Genomic DNA, 24,844 nt, shown 5'->3' with positions numbered 1-24,844 from the left:
TCCTGCCCCTCCACTCCTCCCCCACAAATCCATTTGATCTCTAAAGCCAGTAGCCCTCATAACACATCCCTTGGCCTCTACATCCAGCTTCTCTGCCTCCAAAGTAGATCCTCCCTGACCCCGTCTCTTGAGTGACTAACTCTCCCTTTCTTGACAAGCAAATAAACGCAGCTTTGTGTGTTGGTCTGTTTTTAGTTCTAGTGGTCTTTACGTCACTCTTTGACATTGCAGAAATTCATTTCCCTATATCTTGACTGGTGATGTGTCAAAATGACATGGCACGCTACAGTGATAAGAGTTTAGGAACTGAGCAAAAGCCACACCTGGGTTTGGATCCCAGTTCTATTATTTAAGTGAACTTTAAGCAAATCAACTCACCATTTTACATTTTCATTCTCTCCCCTGTGTAATGGGATATCAGGTGCCTACTCAATGAGATTCCAAAGAACATAAATAACCCATAGAAAGCAACTTGTACATAGAGAACTCAACAAACATTAATAAAGTCTAATTTATTTCTATACATGGTAAAATGTTTCTGTTTCAGTTGCCACCCGTGTGTCTCTGAAAGCAGAGGGGATCAGGTCCTAGGAAGAGATGGACATCTTAAGGAGACCTGTGATGAACACACCTTCCAGTCCATAGAAAGTAAACCTTGCTTATCTCTTTCTCTCTCTCTAACCTCAAACCCCACAGTTCCAAGTTAGGGTTAAAACCCTCATGTTTATACCTATCACTGACATTTGATCTTCACTGCAGCCCTATATACAGTTGTCCAAAGTAACTGGACTTGCATTTACTCTGAGTATTCAGACCGTGTTATAGGCAAAGTGCGGATACAAAGGTTGTCATGAAGATTACCATCAACCAAGAAATGTGCAGTGCAAAGCACTGTGCTAGTTTTGTAACAGTGGTAGAGCACTGTGTCATTTCATTAAATGGATATTTATTCAACGACTACTACATTTTATTAAATGCTTATACATAAACTTGCATTGGCAAATAAGAAATAAGTTTAATCTGTATTGCAGCAGTGCTGAATTTCCTATCCCTATCAAACAATTGAAAGTATTTTTTCCTGGAGAAAGTTATTGAATGGAAGCAGAAAATACTCTAAGAACTACTATTTTTATGAATATGTATACAAAGTGAAACTAATCACATGAATATATGTACTTATTTCAATATCTTGAGTAGGATACATATACCACATTAATTTTATTGGAGATTAAAACTGACAAAATGAAATGTATCTTCATTAATTTATACCTCTGCAAACATCCACACTATGTAGATGGTGGCTGTGAGTTTTCCTGGGTCATTCTTCCAGTCACTTAAGAGTTATCTGTCTGTTTTAATTTTACAAATTCATTAATAAATTCCCAAAGGTTCCTTAAAATACAAAACAAATGAGTACAATGGGTTAGAAAAAAGTACATGAAGCATAAAAGAAAATTTCAAAATAAACATCTATTTAGGACACATTTACTCAAAAACTTAGAGTAAGACTTTGCAACCCTCCACTTTCTTTCAGAGGATATTTGTAATAGACTTTTGGCCTTGAATGTAGCAAAGTTTCTCTCTCTACATAGGGGCACAGTCCCCTGCAACATTTTCCAGGCTAAGTAGGGTGTGGCAGCAGAGGTAGATTTACCTTGACGATAATGATGTTTAAACGTCAGGTCAGTTCATTCTCACTGCCAAGACTATGGAAGGAATCTTCCCTCTTTTGTATTTGTACTTCTATATTCTTTTCCTTTGAGGATAATACAAGGCTTCACAGAGCCTGGATCTACCTGTGTGGCTCAGTCAACACCCATACTAACACCTTTTCTCCTCTCTCTGCCATGTAAACTGGCAAGTGGAACGATTCTATTTTCTGACTCCTTTGCAGCTAAAGGTGGCCTTGGGATGCGGTGCTGGCCAGTGAGATACGGTGGAAGTCCCTGGGAGGGGATTTCCTTCCTAAATACAACAGAATAAGCTCATAATGAGAAGTTCTTTGCCATCTGTCCTGTACTTTCCCCTTTCTTCCCACATGGGACACGGACCCAGTGCCTGAAGACAGCCACACTGAGGCCCTGAGGAGGAAAACCATCCTTAAGGAAAGCAGGGAAGGAAGAGAGAAGAACCCTGGTTCCTTGATGATTTCATTGAACCTACGCCACCAACAACTAAACGTCTTTTTACTTGTTGATACAATAAGCTCTTTCCATATTTAAACCATCAAAGGTTTTCCCAGCCTTTCCAAATCCTGAGATTTAAACTATGGTACCAACTCAAACGAAAATTAACTCTATAAAATCTAAACGTGTGTAACAGATAATACAAATCAGCGTTTTATTTTTAAATTAAAAATTTCAGAATCATACCTGCATAGGTTGTTTCAAAGATTTAGTATCACTGAAAGCCATATAATTTGAGAAAAGAAGCCATTCGGAGCCACACGTCTCCCCACCTTCCTGATCCCTGTCCATGAGGATTCACCCTCAATTCATCAGCTTTGTCCAAAGAATTTATTTCTAGATTGCTGAATAATATATACAGTGGAGCTTGAAATCTTGGACTAAGCATTCTTAAGCACTGGAAAGGATGTGTGGCATGCATGTGTGAAGTTAACACTCAGGAATGCAAACACTTCAAAAGTACCGTCCAGTGTAACCTAGTTGTAAATGGACGATCTTGATAGTTTCAACATCAGATTATAATGACAGTTCCTTTACCAGGGCATCAGTACTCACTGTTGTTCCCCCTCACTCAGCTTGCTCTTCCCCATGATCCGCTTCACGTGGTTTTCAACAAACTACCAAGAATCAGAAATCACTTGGTCACGTATAATGCATGATACTGCTCATTGGTAATGGCGGTGACGTTGGCGATTACATCCACATGCATTACCACTTCTAGAATCAGGCATAGATACTACTTCATACTGTATATAATACATATGTTAATCAAGGCAGCACTACCATCTACGAAACAACAGGTTGTTACCGTGTATTTCGGAGGGCTATCCTGGAAAGTCATTAAGGGAGCCGGTTCATTACATTCCTTGTCACCAAATAAACTTATTACAATTAATTTTTATGTGCAGAGGGGTTAGAGAAATGGTCAATTCTGATTGACACATTCAACTATTAAAAAAAGAATGCTTTTCTTTTCATTAATACATTAGTTTACACCTGTCCAGTTTTAAGCTAATGTCCGCATAGCGAGATATTCCTGGCATGAGAGAAAGTTATCATTTAGAAAGATTATGCATATACTTTCATATTTGGTTTAAGACATAGTATGAGAAGGCACTAGGGGGAATATTTTTATTGAAAAACATAGATTCGCACAAACTTACTTGTATTTTCTTCTTTAAAATTTTATTTGCTGTCTCCAACTTTATAGTTTCAGTCTGAAAGAACAATGGTTTGAAAAGAAAGATACTTGGTTAAGAATATTTGTTAAATATTTTTCCCCATTTATGGAACAAAAAGTATTATGTGGATGCTGTTATTCTAATTTCAAAAGTATTCAACAGCACACCACTTAAAAACAATGAATAAACAAAGCATGACTTGAAGGACATTTATTAAGACAGAAAGATCCTGGCCCTCTGGGTCAAAAACTAGAGAAGGTGGAAGCTGGTGTTGCAAAAAACTGGAGAAGCTTAGGGAAGTTCCAGAGTAGAAGAGTTACTCATTTATCAGAGCTAATAATGGAATTTTTAAGATAGCCAGATACAATATAAAAATACAAACAGCAATAAGTCACATAATATCAGTGTTAACTGATTATAAACTGTAATGTTAAGAAACAAAATTTTGAGTTGCCATTCACAATAGTAACAGATACCAAAACGTCGCAAGAACGAAAGTAACAAAACATATTTAAGACCAATGCATTAAAATAAACAAATACAAAATGATCCTAGATGGAGTGCTCACATTGTAAAGCTGCCACTTCTTCCCTAATGAATTTCTAATTCATTAGAAGCACAATAAAAACACCAAGAGTATTATTTCTGAAACTGAAAAATCAGTTAATACTGTAAATGACGATATCCAAGATAACTGTGAACAAAATAACGATGAAGAAAGGATATCTGCTCTTCCAGATATCCACCATATTGAAAAGGATTCGCAATTGCATCTTGAGGCTGGATAATGTGTAATTAAGACGTCAGGCTGACTTTAAATCCTAACTCTACTACTTGATGCCGTAAGCTTAATCAAGTTACTTAGTATACCTGTGCCTTGGTTTCCCTATCTGAAAAAGAGGGTTACTAACAGCATCTATCTCTTAGGGTTGTTGGGAATTAAATGAAATAGTGTTTTTGTATTGTTTACAGCAATATCTGTGCATTGTAAATCCGTGATATGTTTAGTTATTTTTTCTTCTGGTTAGAAATAACATTTCGAATCCAGATCCAGATACCAGTTACTTAATAGGATAATAAATGCAATTCTATTGTACCCTCCAGTATTTGAATTAAGGAGCCAAATATAAATAATAAATATTTAAAGTATTATAAGTTACTGATATGGAATCATTATAGGGAATCTTCTATTTCCTAGGTTCAATCCATTTAAAAGGGGTCTTAATTATGAAAGAAAAGTTTACATGATTTTGCATTATAACATGCTCACAATACATAAAGCTACAACTCGTTTTCACTGTTTAAAAATTCAACTATAAATGAGTGTTTCTTCTCAAGACAGTTTTAGTTTAAAAAGGAAGGGGCAGACTCTAAATGAAAACACAGAAGGAAATCTGAACAGATTATTTTAAAATAGAGAGAGAGAAATCAAAACAGGTTTAGACCACCCCCACCTTCCTATACACTTTATAATTTGACTTAAAAAGAAAAAAAGGTAGTACTGGGAAAATATATGTAACTCTATAACCAGGAGAAAAAGAATATTCAAATATCACTTATAAATTCTTTAAGTAGAAGTTGTATTGAGTTAGATTCTGCATAAATAAAATTTAGGTCATAACATTAAAAATTTGGGCATCAGAGCATTTCAAAACATAGATCATAATTTATATTTTATTGTTTATCAAGAAAATGGTTAGCAACAATTGATAAAGTCTAATATAGTAGACCCTCAATGGCAGTAACTAATCCTATCTTCCAGCATAACTGTACAACTTGTATGGAGTCTACGTGGCTCAATAGTAAGTGTAAGGACTTTGGGGCCCAGAAGAATTAAACTGAATCCCAGCTTTGCCACCTGTATTCTGTGTCAAGTTGGGCAGGTCACTTAGCCTCTTTGGGCTTCAGATTAAACTACATAGCATATATTAGACACTGAATGATGGGAGTAATTTTTATGATAAACATTTTCTATACAAAATTGTTAAGTTTTAAGAGATGTCAACTGACCTGAAAGAGATCCAATTTGACCCTTAACAGAGCTGTACAGAATTTTTATCACCTTCATTTTTGTTGTTTTAGCTGTATGTCTTAATTATTCTAATCATTTGCTATAAGTGTTTTGAAATGAAAATATGTTTGGACCAAATGTTATGTTATTTTTTTTTCCCTATTGCAAAATCAAAACGCTTCATGTGTTTGCCAAGGTCTTCCAGCAAAAGAACAATGTAAACATTCAAATAAACAATTTGCATACCTCTAAGCTTTTAATCTTATTCTCGGTGATATGCAAAATTCCAGTATGAACCAAAGTTGTTTTAATTTCTCTTTCAAGAGCTTGAATTTCATCCCATTTATTAAGCACTTCACACCTCTTTTTTTCAACCTTCTCAATAAGAGTAAGGCGCTCCTCCTTCATTACATTTTTCTCAGGTGATTCTGGAATATTTTATAAAAGCAAAGTATTCTATGTTTAATACCTTAGTCCTTATTAATAACATTATGTATTAACAATATTATGTATGTTGCATAGAGTTATAAACTATAATGTAACTGAAACTTCAAGCACATCCATAAAAATTATCTGATCCAAGTTAAGTATATGTATTTCATTGCCTTGGTATCTATATATTTTTCTATGTTGTGAATCTTTTCCTATTAAAAATACAAAGAGTAAAGGCATAGCAACTGAGATAAAAGGAAAAAATTATCTGATCCAAGAATGGGGGGATTACTCCTTTAATTCATTTATGTAATTGATGACTATTTATTGAGTGCCTAACACAGTGTGGGGAAGATGCGTGGATGGATGACTTTACCAGAGACGTGTGACTAAGCTGAGACCAGGATGATGAACAGCAGTCAGACAAGCGGGAGGGTGTGGGGAGGAGGCGGAAGGGCAGAATTTGGCACATTCAGTAAAAGGAAAGTTACACAGTAGGCTGGGGGCACTGCAGGACCGGTGAGAGACATGAAGAAATGACACTAGAAAGGAACAGCGGGCAGATCGGAAAAGGTCTTCTAACCTGTGTGAAGAAATCAGTCAAACCTGACTTGAAGACTTTTAGGCTGGGAGGAAGCACTGTCAACCATGGTCACTCTGTCTACGGTATCAAAAGTGACAAAGGCAAGACTCCAATCTGGACAGCCAGTTAGGAAGCTACTGCAGTCATTCGAACCATCGGATCATGATAGAACCTGGGGCATAAAGAGAAGTGGAGGGGGACGACTTAGGAAATACAACTGGTAGTTGCCATGATCAGGATGTAGAGGAGTAGATACCAAAATAACCCCTAGGTTTCAGCTTGGCCATAGCTAAGAGCAGATGTGGTGGGAAGGGAATAATGAGCTCGGTGCAGCAGAGAGGTAAGAAAGAGCTGGGTTTAAACCCAACTTGGCCACGGCCACAGGGAGGAGAGTGAAGACGCCTGCCAGTGGTGTTCTGACTTGAGCTGCCATGCGTTTGGAGATGTCACTCATTGAAATTTCCAAGGACATGCAGATTCAGAGAGAGAGCGAACCCAACCTTGGACTTGTTGAGCTGACACTCACGTGCCATGTCCAGTAGGCAGTGGCATATATAGATCTTAAGCCTAAAAATGTATTTTAGCAGGGAAGAGATTTAGAATCAAAGACATGTGGATTGAACCAAAAACATGCTGGGCTCCAATCAATATCAGTATTCAAGGAGTACAGAGAGGCAGTGGAGACAGAGAATAACTCACTGCTAAGGCTGCTTTGTTTTCAAGCAGCACAGCTAGATTCTGATGAGTGGGAGGTTTTAATTTTTTGAGAAAGAATGACTACTCCTTTTTGACAGGAAAAAAGGCAGAAAGAGCGATCATGCCTACTTATACATAGGTAAGCAGGACCCAAGTCATTGCCGTCATTCAAACTTGCCAAATTTGGAAGAAGGGAAAAGTGGGAAGGTAAGTTTTGATACATGATGAGCTAACAGAGCAGAAACAGTCATTAAGCCCCTACACGAACTCTGAGAGATACTACAGAATAAAGTCTTTGATCCCCACCTTGATCTAACCTGAGGGTTTCACCTGAAACAATTAACTGTCAGCAAAGAAGCCAAAAAGAGTGTGACCCAACTGTTCCTCTTTTTTACCTAAAGAGGAAGACTGTCGTATCAAAATGGGGGGAATTCCACAGAAAATGTGTATGGTTGGAGAAGGCTTGCGAATGAAAAAACTTTAGAAAAAGAATAAAGGAGGAAGAATACAGGACACCAGATTTCTTCTCAAAACCAGTCTCAAAACAGGTTAGACTTGTGAGAACAACCTCAGAGATGCTGAGAGGAGAAAAGTGATTCCAGGATGAGTTAGTGTGGAACAAACCTGGAGGAAAAATGACATTTGAGTGAATCGTAAATGTAAACAGTAAAGATTAATGAGCGGCATACTTAACTGAACTTATTTTTGTTATTTAATCAAACTCTAAGTTGCGTATCTAATTTTGAGACAATTTTTAATATCTTTAAAATATTTTATGTTTAAATATCTTAAAAATTTTTTAATATCTTTAAAGTATTTTATCTTACTTCCTAAATGTTCACAAAATGTAATTAATTTCCCATGACCTGCGTGTTCCTGTTCACATGTAATAATGGTACGAGAAGGAGCTGACAGGCAGAGCAACTCCGCTGTGCCAGGCCCTGGCCCTGTGCTCTTGCCTCACACGGGTCATCAGGCTGAATCCTCCTAACGACTGAGGGAAGCACTGTCACTGTCCCCAGTGAACAGGCAGCAGCTGAGATGAAACCAGTTCAAATGACAGCCATGTGAGTGCGTCGCTGTGATGGGCAGGTTGAGGACCGTCTGCAAGAGAGGGCACCCCAGACCTGGACAGACACTCATTGTTGTCTGGAAAAGCTGACTCCTCTGATCCAGGAATAAAGATGTAAAGGTTGTGAAAACCAGGCTGGGCTGTCTTCCTTGCTGTTACCCTGGAAACCACAGGCCACGGCCCCGCTTCCTCTATTTCCATCTCACTTGGTTGCGCTGAAGTGTTCACTGTCTGCCCCCCGCCCCTACAAACGATTATATATTTCAAGACACTTTCTCTAAAATCAACAGCGTTTAGTCCTTCAGCACTTCCTCGAGGGAGCTAACTCTCATATTTATATCATTTGGTCAATTTTCCTAGAATCTATTCCAAATATCTTGGTCAAAGCTTGACCTAATTCTTGCTACATAAGGTCCTGAATTCATGCAATGTTCCACTAAAACCCACAAAGATCCTGGAGGAAAATGAAATGCACACAAGTCGTCTCTTGTTACAGAGAAACTCAATAACCAAAAGTGCCCAAAACAGCAGAAACTGGGATAATGATCTTGGCCGTGACATAATCTCTTAAAGAAATCAACTGCTTCCTTGTGTCTTTAAAGTATTTCATTTAAACCACTTCAGATAAAATGAAAACTTACTGAATTTCTAAAGAACTTGATGGGGAAAAAAAGGAATAAAACGTAATAATCTCTCTGAAAAACCCTTTCAAACAACTAACAGAAGAGACCATGAACAGTGGACAAGGTTTGAAGATTCCTCACCCAAAGGTCACAGCAAAAGTCACGTCAGAAGATCAATCACACGGTCACTCACCTGATCTCTTCTTAGTGGATTGCAGCAACATGCACTCCAGCTCCAATTCACTTCTGAGTCTACGGTTTGGTGAGAAAACATAGTGATGTATTAGAACGCTGTTTGTACCATTTTCCTTTTGTCTATTTTATACAACAGTCCTAAAATTGAGAAATAAGAACAGATCTTCTTAGTTTCTAACAAAAAAGGTGATTTGAAGATGTATGAGAGCCTGGATCAGTCAAGTTCAAGAAACAGAAGAATACTTTCTTACCAAGATTGCCTAAGCCACTGGTAAAGGAGCTGGTCTTACAGCATTTATTGATATTACTTTGTGACTTGAATTTTTAAGAAGCAAGGGGTAAAAAGCCTAGCATTTTACACTCTGAAGCCAATAATGAAACAATGAGTCCAATAATGGAAAAATCCTACCGATATTGGAATACATGTTGCATTTTCCCTGTTAATTATGATTGTATCCCATAGATACAATTTACAAATTCCACTATATTTAAACTAAAAATAAAACACAAGAAATTTTAAAAGGAGGAAATAAAACCTTTGTTATCTCTTTGTATCTTCTTCCTCGTTCAAAATAAACTACACTGACTATCTCTAATAGATTTAGAGAGAAAAAGGGATCAAATAAGTCTTGCATATACTGAGGGAAACGCTGTGATTTGGTGAAAAACATCAGCACCACAAATGTTTTAACACTGCCTTTTCTACAAGGGACTTTTGATGGTTTAAGATTTTCGTACGCATTAACTCATTTTATGACAGACTAAAAGAAATAGAAAAGTATTATGACTCCAAGTTTAAGAAATTAAGGTTAAGTGGGTTAATAATAATGGTGAAAACCTTTTCAATATGTATTTCAGAGGGCTCAGTCTCCACAAACTTTTGATGTGTTGTGTTATATGAGACTTCCCTGGTGATGCAGTGTTTAAGAATCTGCCTGCCAATGCAGGGGACACAGGTTCGATCCCTGGTCCGGGAAGATCCCACATGCTGCAGAGCAGCTAAGCCCATGCACCACAACTACTGAGCCCATGTGCTCTAGGGCCCACGTGCTGCAACTACTGAGCCTGCGTGCCACAACTACTAAAGCCCACATGCCTAGACCCAGTGCTCCACAACAAGAGAAGCCCATGCACTGCAATGAAGAGTAGCCCCCGCTCACCACAACTAGAGAAAGCGTGCACACAGCAACGAAGACAAAATGCAGCCAAAAATAAATTTAAAAAAAAACTTTTAATGTGTTACAGTTCTAAATTTACTTATGTTTCTATTTCACTGCTTTGTTTTTCTTCCTGGGGACTTCCATTACATATAAGTTGGATCTTCTTTGCCTGTCTTTTATTTCAACCACTTTTTCTCCGACTCTTTTACTTTATTTATCACGTTTTAATTCTCTTGATTGTTCCTTGCTTTTGTCTAATGCCCCTTGTTACATTTTCATTCAAAACAATTCCTCCCTGGACATGTCCTAGTTTAGTCTTGATCTATAATATAATTTTGACTTTTTCACTATCTTTCCTCAGTTGTCAAATCTTGTTTCATGGCCTACTTTTTTGCTGCTGTTGATTTCTGTGTTTAGGTTTTAAATTTATGACGCAAGGTTGTTTTTATACCCTGAAATGCTCTTTTGAGAATATGTGGTTTAGTTTGCAGGGCTGTGGCACAGTTTTCTTCTCCAGCTGTTTGTTGTTGTTGTCAGATGCTAGGGATTTTCATCAGCTAAATCATATGGGTCCTTATTTTCTGTTTTCTTTTTAGAGTCAGCTGTGTGGACACAGACTCTGCATTTTGATGGTTAGGGCTCCTAGTTTGTGAGATTCTTAATTCAAGAAGACACTTTTCTGTCAGAGCAAATTATACTGTTGTTGGGGTTTTATTTTGTTTTGTTTCCTTTTTTTTTTTTTTTTGAAGAGACGGAAAAACAGTAGTGGGAGGGGTTGTGTGCCCTTTGATTTTCTTCTCTTAAGGGGTTCTAAATTTCTCTCCCTTGCTAATTTTTCTCTTCCAAGTATGCTGATCACTTCCTCTTAACCCTCTTCTCACCCATATCATCATCTCAGAATTGTTTCCTTGCTTCCACACCCACTTTTATGTCCCCTTCTTTTGAGTCAGTGCTCTGGTGGACCTCCCAGTAACCTGTGCAGTATTCTCACTTTGGGTGGTTCACTCTCTCTCACACAGTGCTTTTAAGACAATTTTAGGATTTCTACTAACTCCATTCTTCTCTCTGCCCCAGACTGACCTTGCTTTCACCAAGTTTTGCAGAAAGAGAGTAGATAATGTTTCACTGGCACAGAATGTTTATTTTCTATTTTCAGGTATTTTGAAATTAGGACACTTTCTGTCTTTTATTTGCACTGAAGGAAGAGTTTTGATTTTTGGTTTTTGTTTCTTGTTTTGTTTGCTTGAGCATATTATGAGTGTGTCAGATTTACTTTCATTTTTTTTAATTCTTTAAAAAAATTATACCCTATCAGATTGTGGTTTCACCTTGAAAGACTAATCACAGAGGTTAAAAGATTTTCTAAGTTAAAAAAATAACTAGGGCGTTCTTAAAAGCTATCTTGAATTTGCAGCATACTCAGCCAACAATAAATCCTCAGGGGACAACTGAAGATGGCCTGAGATTCCTTCAGAAACCTCCCCAAACTCCTCATAGAAACACCAGATTTAGTAGAACATCCTAGTCACGTGTGTGACGGTTTGTGCAAGACACCCGGCAACCAGGTTGGTGTTGATAAAGGCAGGGTACCACACCCAACAAGGCAGGAAAAAGTGTAAAATATGCTTGTCACGTGGTTTTAAGACATTGTAAAATAAGTGTAATCCCAGCATAGATCAACCCTCACTTGTCATTACGGTCCAGGGCTGCTTTGATGGCCATCACGAGCGCCCTCAGCTCCTCCCTGGCCTGGTCGACATCTGCGGTCCTCACCCTCCTCGTCTCCAGCCCCTGGATGTGAGTCAGCAAAGTCTGGGCAGAATGAGGCCGTAACAGGTGAGACAAACACAAAGCAAGGGTGAGCATTTTCCTTTTTCTGTTAATACAGTGTGTTCAAGATGTCCTGAGTCAAAATACAAATTCTAGTCAAAATAGGTAAATAGGGAGGACGGAAGGGAGGGAGGAATATCAGAGGAGGGATAGATAGCTACGTGAAGATCTGGGTAAGGTATATATTTTTTTGGTTTGTGTGGGGGAAGGAAGGTGATGAATAAAGTGCTTCCAGGGCATTATTATCAGGACTGCAATTGTTTTTCTAATTAGTGAGAAACGATAGGAACTCGATGGCTATATCTGGATATAAAGTGATGCTTCTCAAATGTGGTGAAACAAAGGTCTCTGCCTTCTTAAGTGACGGGCTGCCAAGTTTCCAGAAGCAGAAGGAAGGATCTAGTGCCCTGATGCCCTGGGGAATTCTTCATTCTGGTGTTTGATTGGGATATGGGCATATATATGTTCCTTTGTGACTTAACCTCAATAAGTAAAGAACAGGGTAGACCCCCAGCTGGAGCCATTGCTGATTCCTGCCAAACAAAAGCTTTTTTTCTGAAGCACGAAAAGCTCAAAACAAAGAACACCATGCAAACATGTGATTTTCGATTAAGAGCTAAGTTAGAACGGACTTCCTTATGAGGCTGTGATTTTTTTTTTTCATAGACAAAGTAAGACATTCTTCTTCCCAATTTATAAGATAGAATTTTTAAACTTGATTGAAAATGTCAAAAGTCATCCTAGCTACAGTGCTATACTCTCTTAGTTTTGTAAGTGATAACATCATTCCTGTAGTCCATCTTCCTTATTAAGCATCCACAGGTGTGGCTTAAGCCTAGAGGGAACCCCTGGAAGTTGGCACAGTGAGAGGAGGTAGCCACAGTTTATGTGGGCTGCTCGCTCTCCCCTGAGGGTAACAACTGCACATGCTTTCCAGTAATTACTAACGTAGCACCCTCTATATTCCCAAACCATTAACATCTATAGCTACTCCACGGTTTGGGGCTCCAGAGAGTCCCATCTCTGCTTCCAACTTGCGTGCTGTGTCTGTGTCCAAACTTCCCTCTTCCTCTGAGAACACCTGTCATTGGATTAGGACCCACCCTAATGACCGCATCTGAACTTGATTACATCTGCACAAACCTTATTTGCCAAGAGGTCACCCAGCTTCCAGGTAGACACTATCTCACCTCATGGGGAAAATGCAGAATGTGCAGTTTGGAAGGAGCTGGTGAGGCATCAGGAGACAAGGACCACACACGAACTATGGCAGTAAATATTCAGTAACGAGCAGCTTAACAACAGTGTCGGAAACTGGAGATGTTTGTGGGACATTTTCTTACTTTCATTTTGCTGTCATAACAAATTACCACAAACTTAGTGTCATAACACAAATTTATTATCTCTGTTCTGTAGGGCAGAAATCTGAGTGGCGTTTGGACTCTGCTCAGGGTCTCACTGGGCTGAAATCAAGGTGCAGGCTGCACTTGCCTTCCCTTCTGGAGCTCCAGAGCACAAACTCTTTCCATGATCATCCAGGTCATTGGCAGAATCCGGTGCCTCGAGGTTGTAGGACTGAAGTCCCATTCCCTTGCCGGCTGTCAGCAGGGTCCACTCTCAGCTCCTAGGGGCCTCTCTCTAGTCCCTGCATCTGGACCCTCCACCTCACAGCTCCCAGTGGTCCTGAATTCTTCTCAGGCTTAGAATCACAGAACTCTGACTTCCCCTTCTGCCACCTCTCCCTTCTGACTTCAGCCAGGGAAAGTTCTCTGCTTTTAAAGGGCTCTTGTGATTAGATTGGGCCCACCCAGTTACTTCAAGATAATCTCCCCATTTTAAGGTCTGTAACCTGCCAACTCAGACACGTAAGTGTCAGCCTCCAGGGGACACTGGCTGGATACACTGTAATCTGGAACTCACAGGAAAGATTGGGGTGATGCATACAAAGCCAGGAGCCATCAGTGTAAGGGATCTCATCTACCAGCAGAGAGTGAGGAGAGAGAGAGGGCCGATTCTGAGAGAAGCAGACACGCGAGGACTGGGTTACAGAAGGACAGGCCTGCAGAGATCATGGAGAACTGGTGGCCAGAGATACTGCAAAAAACAAGAAACGTGTGTGCCTACCCCACCCATCCCTCACTGTTGCCTTTACTTGGAGTGTCCTTCATGAGTATAAAGCCAATTCCTATTAAAAGCGTCAGCTGTTCTAAATTATGGAGGCACAAATGGGGCTTCTTTGATTCAGACAAGTTTCCAGGGCTCAGGAAATATGAAGAAATAGGTTCTACTTAAGACTTGCATGATTGATTGTTACCTTATACTGTTCTGTGGGCTGGGTCTTCAGAAGTAATAACATGTAGAGTTCATATTCATCCTATAGAAAGCAAAAAAGAGAAGAAAAGAAAGAAGGAAGAAAGGAAGCAAGGGAGAAAGGAGAGAAGAAAGATCCATTGGAAACGTGTTATGAGATTACAGTACAATGTAATATTCTTTGCATATGTAGATAAAATGGAGGCTAAGGATGTCAGTTCAGATCATTTTAAAAAACGTAAGAATGCCCCCGCAATATATTAAATAGTATACATACTAAAATGTACAAAATCTCACCATCTTTAAAGCATATTTGAATATTAACTATTGAGGACTTCAGGATAGAATCACAAAATACCTTGACACATGTACAACATATGACCTCCTGCCACTAGGATGCTCCGTGGATTGGGGTCCTACTGACCTTCCAGAGATGGAGATGTTCTCTGGAGGGCAGACCACCACACCCTGCTTTTAAGCCTTGCCTGTTTTGGGGACTTGGACAATAGCAGATTCCACAAGCAACCTAATTCCAACTCAGCTATGATATGATGGTCACTTTCACCATGAAATCACAACAAACTTAAAACTCCTTAAAGATTCATATAAAATTATATATGCATAACCATAGAAGTTTCTGTGTTACATATGTGCCTTTTATAAGAGTTTATCTACAATTAGGAAGCTTTAGTATATATATATGGGCTTCAGGAGTGAGCTAGCTGGGTGTTTATCTCACGTGACCCATTTATGACTCATGTGTCTGTAGGCATATTCCTTCAAGTCTCCGTGAATGATTTTCCTCATGTGTAGAATGGACACCATGATACTAGGCAGAATTTCTGTGAGGCTTGAGCTCATGTGTGCAAAAAATCATGCATGGCTCTCAATTGTTATCTGGGAAAAGCATGTTTCTCTTACCTTAATTTCTTTCAAGATATCACCAAATATCAAAGAACTATTGCAAATATCTTCAAAGACTTCTCCAAAGACCTGTAGTCTGTTGAACTCTTCAGGGTCACAGACACATATTTTCTGGAGCTTCTGGAGGAAAAAGAGAACCAGCCCGTTTCAGGATGACTTCGTTTTCCTTTCTGATTACTTTCTCAGGTTGAGGAATCAGACACCCCACGGGGCTTTCTATCAGGGGGCACAGGTCCCGCCCCCCAGCGTTGGGTCTCAGCAGAGCTGAGTGCCAAACCACCTGGGGCTGAGAACCTATGTTTGCCTGATTTTTCTTGATTTATTTCCTTGCCTCCTGTGAATCAGGGATTCACTCTCTGCCTCTGCAGTGTCCTCAAGCTCCTTCTCTTTCTCTCAGTCCCCTCAGCCAAACATCCCATCACTGGTTACTTCATATGTAGACTCTTCCCTGCATCCTCACCCTTCCCATCACTAAGTTCCACTCTCAGCCCTCGGTCGCTCACGGCAGCATGTCCCACGACGCCAAACCACCTTCTAAAGACCGCTTGGCTCCTACGTGGATTTCACCTGCATCCTCAACTCTGTCCTCGCCCTCTCTTCACACTCTTCCATGGTGAGTTAGGCCAACCTCTTCCTCAGGTGCTTCTGCTGTCCCAGGGGCACTTGCTTGACTGTAGCTGCTCTGCAGCATCCATTGCTATCCATTATGACATCACCTCCAAGGCACCACCTTCTAAACTTAACCTTCTTTGATTTCACCCTGTCACCATCTACATCGCGTGGGATATTCTCAGCCTTTTTCCATCCTACCTGGGAAAGTAAGTGAGGTGTCAGAGAGCCAGCCTCCACCCACAATCTTTATTTATTTATTTATGGCTGTGTTGGGTCTTCGCTTCTGTGCGAGGGCTTTCTCTAGTTGCGACGAGCGGGGGCCACTCTTCATCGCGGTGCGCGGGCCTCTCACGGTCGCGACCTTCTCTTGTTGCAGAGCACAGGCTCCAGACGCGCAGGCTCAGTAGCTGTGGCTCATGGGCTTAGTTGCTCCGCGGCATGTGGGATCCTCCCAGACCAGGGCTCGAACCCGTGTCCCCTGCATCGGCAGGCGGACTCTCAACCACTGCGCCACCAGGGAAGCCCCGCCCACACTCTTTAGACTCCCAGGACTGACACCGGTACCGATAGCATCGCAGAACTGCCCTCCTCACCTGCTCCAACTTCTTTTCATGGCACGTCACCACCTTGCTCCCAGTGAAGTCACTCTTCAACACATCTTGCTTTGCAAGAACTTGTTTCTGGAAAATCAAGAACTTCCTGTACTTGTCTGCTTTTGTTATGCCAGCCAAGTGTGAGCTGAGGTACTGGAACTCGTCCCTGCCTGGGGGGCACATCGCACACTCACGGCTGGACTTCACTTCTTTGTACTTCAGAACCTTCATCTTGGGCCATCTTAGCTCTTCTCTCTCTGGCCGTTCGGGGGAACCTTCCTCTCTCAAACCCTTCTTTGGAATCAAATCCTCCTCCGAAGTGTGGGAACCGTGTGTCAGAGGGTTCAAATACCTGAAGAGTGGTGTGTTCTCGGCATCATTTGGGCCCACAGCTGTGTTGATGGTAAAATAAGCTAAAGCACCTTTCGTCTTTTTAGTCTTCTTGTCAGATGGCTTTTCTCCTCCAAAGACGTTTGCCTCCTTGGACCTGTTGGCATTGGGCCAGTGATACAGGATTGTCTCCAGAGGCCTGTAGAGCTTGCTGGGGTTCAGGTGTCCGGAGGTGTACATGTAGACGTCATCTCTGTGGTCTTTCTGGAGTTTGTTCAGAAGTGTCCTTAGATTGCACAGAGTCTCAATACCTGGTGTCTCACAGTGTTTCCACCTTAGGTAAACTGGTCAGGAAAGACAAGAAGAACGTTAGATACCACTCTAGCTCCACAAAGAGGCTGTAAGAGGGCTGTGTGTATTGGCTGAGCCAGCATATGCCTCTCCCAGAGCAGGACCCACACATACAGAGAGGAGAGAGTACAGGCCAGTCTGACTGCAGACGAAGGGTGAACCAGGGCACGTGATGGGCAATTGCCATCAGAAAGCCCAGGACCCGCAAAGCCAGGAAGAAGGAAAAGGGGATTTTGATCCAACGGGGAATTTCTTACTCTCTCAGCAAAGGCTCTAGAAGAGAAATCTAAAGGCATGATCATAATTCTTAATGACGCTTCAAGAGAGCTATGCTAGGGAATAAATAAAGGTGGTTTTCTTTCTCCCTTAAAACTAAACATCTCAGGAGTCCCCGAGCAAACCGATCCATGACTGATGAGACGTTCACACATCCCCGGCCCCGTGTAGGAAGGAAATGAAACACAGAGTGAAACCTGTGGCTGTGTTGACAGGGGCCCCAGCTCCCTCCACAAAGGGTCCCGGAGGTAGGAGTCCGTTTGGGCACTGGGAAACGCCGGCCTTCTGAATCAGTTCCTAACTGTGTGAGTGCAAAGACCTTATATAACCTCTCTGAAGCAGCCCCGTCCTCTGCACGATGAGGAGAGCCGTCCTACTCTGAAGGGCCGACTGCCAACCAAATGGAGCTGCTTTTGGCAAACAAGCACGTGGATGGAGTAGATACTCCATAAAGGCCACCTAGCTTTATCAAAGGACTGCAGTCCAGGGAACACCTTCTCAACGCTTCTGGTAGGACAGGAGTAGGCCCAGACTCCAACAAGACACGGGGGAGGGGCTTTCTTCCTGGGCTGTCGCTGAGATGCTCACGGAGCGGCAGCCCTGGTGCATGACCTTCCCAGACAACGCTGGAGGAATCAACCAGCAGACGTCGTATCACTGCCTTGTTACCCGAGCTGGGAGGGGCCCTGGGAGCAAGGCAGTGAACCAGGCCCATCGGGGCCCTCGAGGGCCTGGCCTGAGCTCTCAGAGGCCCAGGATTCACCTATATCCACACCTGCCACACCCCCTCAATCCACACGACAGGCCCACCTGTAACTAGGCCCCTTTGGTGACAGGGAAGCCGAGGGGAGTTTTGTGATCAAGTCCCGGCACCTGACAAGTGGCAGCGTTGATTTCTGAATGCAGCAACTTTACCCTAACTGTTGGGTTCTTCCCTCATTCCACAAGGGCTGGAGCAAAGGGGGCCAGGGCAGGGCTTTCTGGGACCCACACCAAACCCCTTCCTCCGGCCAATCCATGTCTGAAAGCAGGACCATAAATCAGGACATGTCATTGTCTGCATTGCCACCTGAGAGAAGAAATGAGGGCCCAGAGGGTATGAGGAGGGGTAACAGCGTCTCGTGCTGTGTGACGAAGCCCCGTACGTCCAGAAGCTTCACACCCCCAGACTAGCTCACTACTCCATGGTGGGCTCTTCAGCCCGCGGGCTGAGCTTTCCACTCCAGGATCACAACGAGGATATCAGGGTGTGGGCCTAGCTGGGTCCTTGGAGGCTTTGAGGGGGAATCTGACCCTGGGCTCAGTCCTGTTGTGACAGAAGCCAGTTTCTTGCAGGTGTTGGACTGAGGTCCCCACCTCCTAGTTGGCCTTTGGCGGGGGTCACTCTTGGCTCCTGGGGCCACCCACCTTCCTGGCCACACGGGCCACCTTCATCCCTGAGCCAGCAAGGGCACTCTGCATACTTCCCAAGCCCTCGACCTCTGACTCCTCCCCTGTGACTGACCTCATGTGATCAGGTCAGGCCCACCCTGCACTCTCCCTGCCGTGAGGTCACTGGTGCCATGGGACACAGTGCAACCAGAGCGCTCATCTCATGTTCGGTCCTGGGATCTGTGCTGGGCACGTACAGCAGGGGGCAGGGAACTTGGGCCACCCCAGGGCTCTGCCCACCCCAAGCCCAGAGCCCAGGCTCCCTCTGCACTGTCCCAGGTGGAAAAGAATCATCCTTTCCCTCCTGTGCGGTTGGATCCTGGAGCAAACACTTCTAGCAATGGGATCCTTGAGAATTTCCTTGCTAAGTAGTTTAGTACTTCAAAGAAACCAATTAAGAAATGTTAAAAAAATTTTTTTCAGCCAGAATTTCTTTTTAACCTTTTATTTTATATTGGAATATAGTTGATTAACAATATTGTGATAGTTTCAGGTGTACAGCAAAGTGCTTCAGGTATACATATACATACACATGTATCTATTCTTTTTCAAATTCTTTTCCCATTTAGGTTACATAATATTGAGCCGAGTTCCCTGAGCTATACAGTTATCCACTTTAAATATAGCAGTGTGTACATGTCAATCCAAGCCTGTTTCTGTTTTGTAAATAAGTTCATTTGTATCAAGGAAATGTTAAAACATTAATAGAACAAGTTTTTCAAGACAGATAATCATAATTCATCAAACGCACCAACACGTAAAGAAAGCACTAAAAACACATTGCATAAGTTGGGCTTCTCCAGAGAAACAGAACCAGCAGGATGAATATATAGAGACAGAGATTTATTGTAAGGAATTGGCTCACACAGTTATGCAGTCTGCAGAGTCCAAAATCTGCAGGGTAGGTAGCAGGCTGGAGACAGAGTACACGTCCAAATACCTCCTGCTGGAGGATTTTCTCTTGCTTGCGGGAGGTCAGTTTTTAGTCTATTAAGATCTTCAACTGATTAGATGAGGCCCACCCACACTATGGAGGGGAATTTGTTTTATTCAAAGGCTCCTTACTTAAACGTTCATCTCATCCAAAAACACCCTCAACAGAAACATCCAGCATGTTTGACCAAATATCCAGCACTGTAGCCCCACCTAAGCTGACACATAAAATTCACCGTCACACACATTAGACCCACTCTTTCTGGAAAATGGGAGGACTTAATTGTTGTGTTTTCCTTTGTTTATTCTATTTCCAAAAATGAGTTAGAGCCACCAGCAAATTAATTAGTAAAATCAGTTTCCTACTTAGAATTTCTTTTCCTCAGTTTGCAGGAAGATTTGTGTCACTAGACTTGGAGAATCCAGATTCCGTTTCTCTCTGCCAAGATCTTATGATAAGTACCAAGGGTCCCATCTCAGCAATGAATATTTTAATGATTTTTCTAACCGTAAACATTGTGATTTGCGTATCCTGCCATCTCAAGCTGACACCCGGGGAAAAAAAATTGAAAGGGCTCATGGAAAATGTGATTCGCTACAAAATGATCAAGGAATAAATTTGCTTTAAGTAAAACCAAACCAACTTTTTGACTAGATACTGATAAGGCAGATACAGTAATAGGTTTGGGGGACTAGATTTGAATTAACAGATATTTCAACCATTATTAGCATTTGATATTTTTAAACACGGGGCGTTGTTTTTCAGTGACTCACCTTTTTCAGAATAGAAGCAACAGGTCTTTAACATCAAAATTATTAGAAATCACTGTCCTGTGTTATCTGAACTCTGGGAACCCTGGCATCCCATGGAAATCCCGTTGGTCTCTTTCCAGAACATCCTACACCACCTGTGTTTTCTGTGCTCCGTCTCCCCCACTTCCATCCTGAAGTCAGCAAATATCCTGGAATGTGTTATTAGCAAGAATTCAGAGAACAGGCCAGGCTTCAGACAACCCAGTCCCTCCCTGTGTTCTGTGGTCCCCTACCAACTCCTAACAGAGCCTACAAGGGGCATCTTTCCATCCATGTGGACCCTCTCCTTCTGGCTATTTTGCTCTGCCCCATCTTATCCACCTGGAGGATATTTTAAAACTCCTCTCAAGATTGTCATCTTTCTTTCCTGAACCCAGCAGACGGCATTGGGACTGTTTCCATACACTTCTGCTATGACTCTTAAATTTCCTCAAGGGAAAGAACTATGTTGTATTCACACTAGCATCTTTGGGGAAAGATCAGGGGTAATTGTTTAATTTAATGAATAAATGTGGAAAAGAAGTAATGTTTTCAGAATTTTAAATAATAATTTAAAATTTTACTCTGTACCACACACTGTGCTCTCTCTCTTAGGGGATAAAGCAAATGTCCCACCAGGAATCTTAAAGTCCGGTAAGGAAGAAGATATGAACACCTGTGATAGGGGAGAATACAGGTGCTGTGGAAGAAGCACACATTACAGTGTTGACTGAGAAAGGAAAAAGAGATCTTATGTCAATTATCTTTCTTAAGTTGGTTGAGAGTGGAAGGCAGAGTAATTGGTGCCTCAAAGATGCCCACCTCCTAAGCCACGCTCCTGACAAAAGGACTTTGCAGATTTAATTAAAGTTATAACCTTAAAATAAAGAGATTTTTCTGAATTATCTGGGTCCAGTCTAATAAATCCCTAAAAGCAGAGAACTTTCCCTGGCTGAAGTCAGAAAAGAGAGGTGGCAGAAGGGGAGGGTAGAATTCTGTGATTCTAAGCCTGAGAAGGATTCAGGACCATTGGGAGCTGTGAGGTGGAGGGTCCAGATGCAGAGACTAGAGAGAGGCCTCTAGGAGCTGGGAGTGGACCCAGTAGACAGCCGGCAAGGGAATGGGACTTCAGTCCTACAACCTCAAGGAGCAGGATTCTGCCAATGACCTGATGATCCTGGAAGGGGTTTGTGCCCTGGAGCCTCCAGAAAGGAAGGCAGCCCAGCCTGCACCTTGATTTCAGCCCGGTGAGACCCTGAACAGAGGCCACCTGAGCTCACCCAGATTTCTGCCCTACAGAACGGAGGTAATAAATTTGTGTTGCTTTACGCTATGGTAATTCGTTATAGGAGCAGCAGAAAACCAATACATTGGGACAGTGAGTGGAATGTAGGTTTAGTTGATCTGTGATAGGAAGCGTGGGACAGTGATGACAGGGTGGTGGAAGCTAGTGGCCAGCAGAAGGGGCGGCAAAATCCCTAGACAGAACTGGCATTTCAAGGACAGCAGGCATTGCAAGAAGAGGTGACGGGTGACCACCCAGAGCCCACCATCTTCCTCCCCCAGGGACCCTAAACGGAAGAAAGCAGTGACACCTCCCAACCTTATGGAGTAGAGCGACTTCAGTTTCTTTACTTGCCTACTAAAGAAAGAATGACCTCCAGGGCTCACCGACCGTAGAATTGCCACCGCTGTCGCACGCACTTCCCACGGCTGGAATGCAGGCATCTCAGCCTCACTGGCACCGAACACAGACTCTGGCCTTCTACCCACTTTACCTGGTAGGGATTTGCCTGGTAACTAATTTTTCTTCCTACTTTTAATTTACAGATTATGTACTTATTAAGAAATACAAAAATAAGGTGAGATGCTTTTCTACGTCCAACCACCGAGTTGTACTTTTACACGTGAAATGAAGTTACTTTATGAATTTCATTTTGTAGGGCAGTTCCTGAGAGTTAGGGACATTAACATGGATGTTCCAGCAAAGTGGGCTTGGATGTTCTGTCTCAACCTCATGAGCTCTACTCTGGGCGCCCACCTCCTTCCCTCCCACCCCTCACGGGAACAACACTGACACCCTCATGGGACACAAAGAAACAGGTATTTTGTGCAAAACTGTCTGAATGATCAGTAGATGGAGGCAACACACCTGGAAGCAGACAGGAGCTTGACAAGAGCTAAAGTAGCACAATTAGAAATTCTTCTCACTCCTAGTGTTGAGAACACTTGCCCAGGGAGGGGACTGACACGATCATTTATATTCTTTATAAAGAAGAGGGTTTTTCTTAGACACAATTAGTATGTTGAGTAATTGCACGCAGAAGAAATAGTCAAAGAACTTACAAAATCACGTTTTAAGCAGCGAACATTTCCAAGACTCTTTTGCACTCACACCAGCTGCTGTTCGCCTTTATTTGTTAAGTTGGGCCATTCCTGCAGTGCGTTGACTGGGCCATATCCCTGAGACCAATCCCAGTGTGCATGTGAGGGAAGCTCTCGTTCTGGCTGAAAGTCTCCATGAGACATTTGAAGACGTTCAGAAATATGGCCCACTTCTGAAGAACTTAGGGGCAGGACAGGAATAAAGACACAGACGTAGAGAATGGACTTGAGGATATGGGGAAGGGGAAGGGGAAGCTGGGATGAAGTGAGAGAGTGGCATGGACATATATACACTACCAAATGTAAAATAGAGAGCTAGGGGGACGCAGCCGCATAGCAAAGGGAGATCAGCTCGGTGCTTTGTAACCACCTAGAGGGGTGGGATAGGGAGGGTGGGAGGGAGACGCAAGAGGGAGGGGATATGGGGATATATGTATATGTATAGCTGATTCACTTGGTTATAAAGCAGAAACTGGCACACCATTGTAAAGCAATTATACTCCAATAAAGATGTTAAAAAATTAAAATATAAATAATGAATTAATTAAAAAAAAGAAATATGGTCCAGTCACCCTTGAACTAGACTCATTACCTTGTTGAAGAAGCAGTAATAGTAATAGCAAATTTAACGAGTACTTACATTTGGTATCCTAAGCGCTTTACATGCACTAGCCCATTTAGTCCTCACCACGGCCCCAGGAGATAGGTGCTCTTACCATCCCCTTTTGCAGATGTGGACACTGAGACACAGGTGGTTAATCAGGTGTGCACGGCTCCCGGAAAGCTGCTTCCACAGCCCATGGTCTCACCTGCCCACTAACCAATGCACAGAGGCCAGTACAAACACACTTTGAAGTAATAAAATCCCATTAAAATATTTTATAATTCAGACTGCTTCAATCCAACAAGTTTCCTCTCTGTCCCAAATTCATCGCAATCAGCATTTCCATGCGCGCTGTGTGATGCGAAAGCAAGGGCTTCAGAGTCCGAAGACCCAGGGCGAAGTCTGCCCCCCATTTGTAAAATCACAATAACCCAGCCTCCAGAGAGATGAATCTAAATCAGAGATGGGGAAGCACTTTGTACGCAGCGGTGTGGAGCTCCTGTGGTTTGTGGTTGTTTAGCGAGACTGTGGAAGGGCCGTGTGCTAAAAAAAATCCTGAAATGTGGTTTTTTAAAAAAGAACATACTAACAGCATCTAGAAATGTCCCCCATCCTCCCTCCTCCCAGAAGACAAACACACACACACACACACACACACACACACACACACATCCGACCTCTTTCTCTGCCTTTTATTATTGGATTTTCTGAGAAGTTTCCAATCCCCAAATCCAATCCTAAACCCTGGTGATCCAGGAGATGAGTTGCAGCCACAAAAAAGGCTTTGATTCTTCACACTGGGTTAGAGAAGCTGGGTTCCTAGGCAATCAAACATCAAACACCAAACACGAAACACTCGATGTCTACTTACATTCAGGCTTCGAATCCTCAGCCATCACCACCTTCCCACTGCAGCTGCTGAGGCTGGGAGTTGCCCTGGAGACAGACAAACGTTCCAAGTCCCTCCCCCAGGGCTCCTCTGTTGCCAGGCAACCAGGGTACACAGCCCCTTGCCAAGGGATCTCTCCTCTGACCTCCTCATATGCCTCTGGCCTTCTTGAACAGGAAGTACTAGGTTTGCTTGCCTGTTTTCCTGTTTAAAATTCCTTTTTAAAATTTCCTTTTTGTGATTTGAAAAACATCAAAATGCCCTTGCACCCTTTAATTCCTTTCCAAAGCCCAGGAAGCCAAAGGTAAGTGGCCTTTCGTTGGGCATCTGCTATGGAGATGTACAGATTGTGCAGTGCACGACCCATCCAACTGTACCTGGGGTTCTAGTGCATAGTAGGTGCCAGTCTCTAAATGATCATTTAGTCATTTTAGTGTTATTATCC

The 24,844-nt window shown here is 42.3% G+C and overlaps 1 protein-coding gene across 1 annotated transcript; it reads right to left on the bottom strand.

Annotated features, from left to right (window-relative positions):
* Positions 1 to 1,334: 1,334 nt before the first annotated feature.
* On the bottom strand, positions 1,335 to 24,406 carry C12H6orf118 (chromosome 12 C6orf118 homolog). Its single transcript, XM_032651900.1, has 10 exons — positions 24,382 to 24,406; positions 16,409 to 17,082; positions 15,201 to 15,323; positions 14,284 to 14,343; positions 11,827 to 11,951; positions 8,978 to 9,036; positions 5,625 to 5,806; positions 3,350 to 3,403; positions 2,742 to 2,803; positions 1,335 to 1,392 (listed from the first exon to the last, which is right to left on the bottom strand). Exons 1-10 carry the CDS (start codon positions 24,404 to 24,406, stop codon positions 1,335 to 1,337), a joined length of 1,422 nt encoding a protein of 473 aa, XP_032507791.1.
* Positions 24,407 to 24,844: the final 438 nt, after the last annotated feature.

Source organism: Phocoena sinus, chromosome 12 (genome assembly GCF_008692025.1).
Source record: "Phocoena sinus isolate mPhoSin1 chromosome 12, mPhoSin1.pri, whole genome shotgun sequence".
Classification (NCBI taxonomy): domain Eukaryota; kingdom Metazoa; phylum Chordata; class Mammalia; order Artiodactyla; family Phocoenidae; genus Phocoena; species Phocoena sinus.
This window is presented reverse-complemented; position numbering and strand designations above follow the sequence as displayed.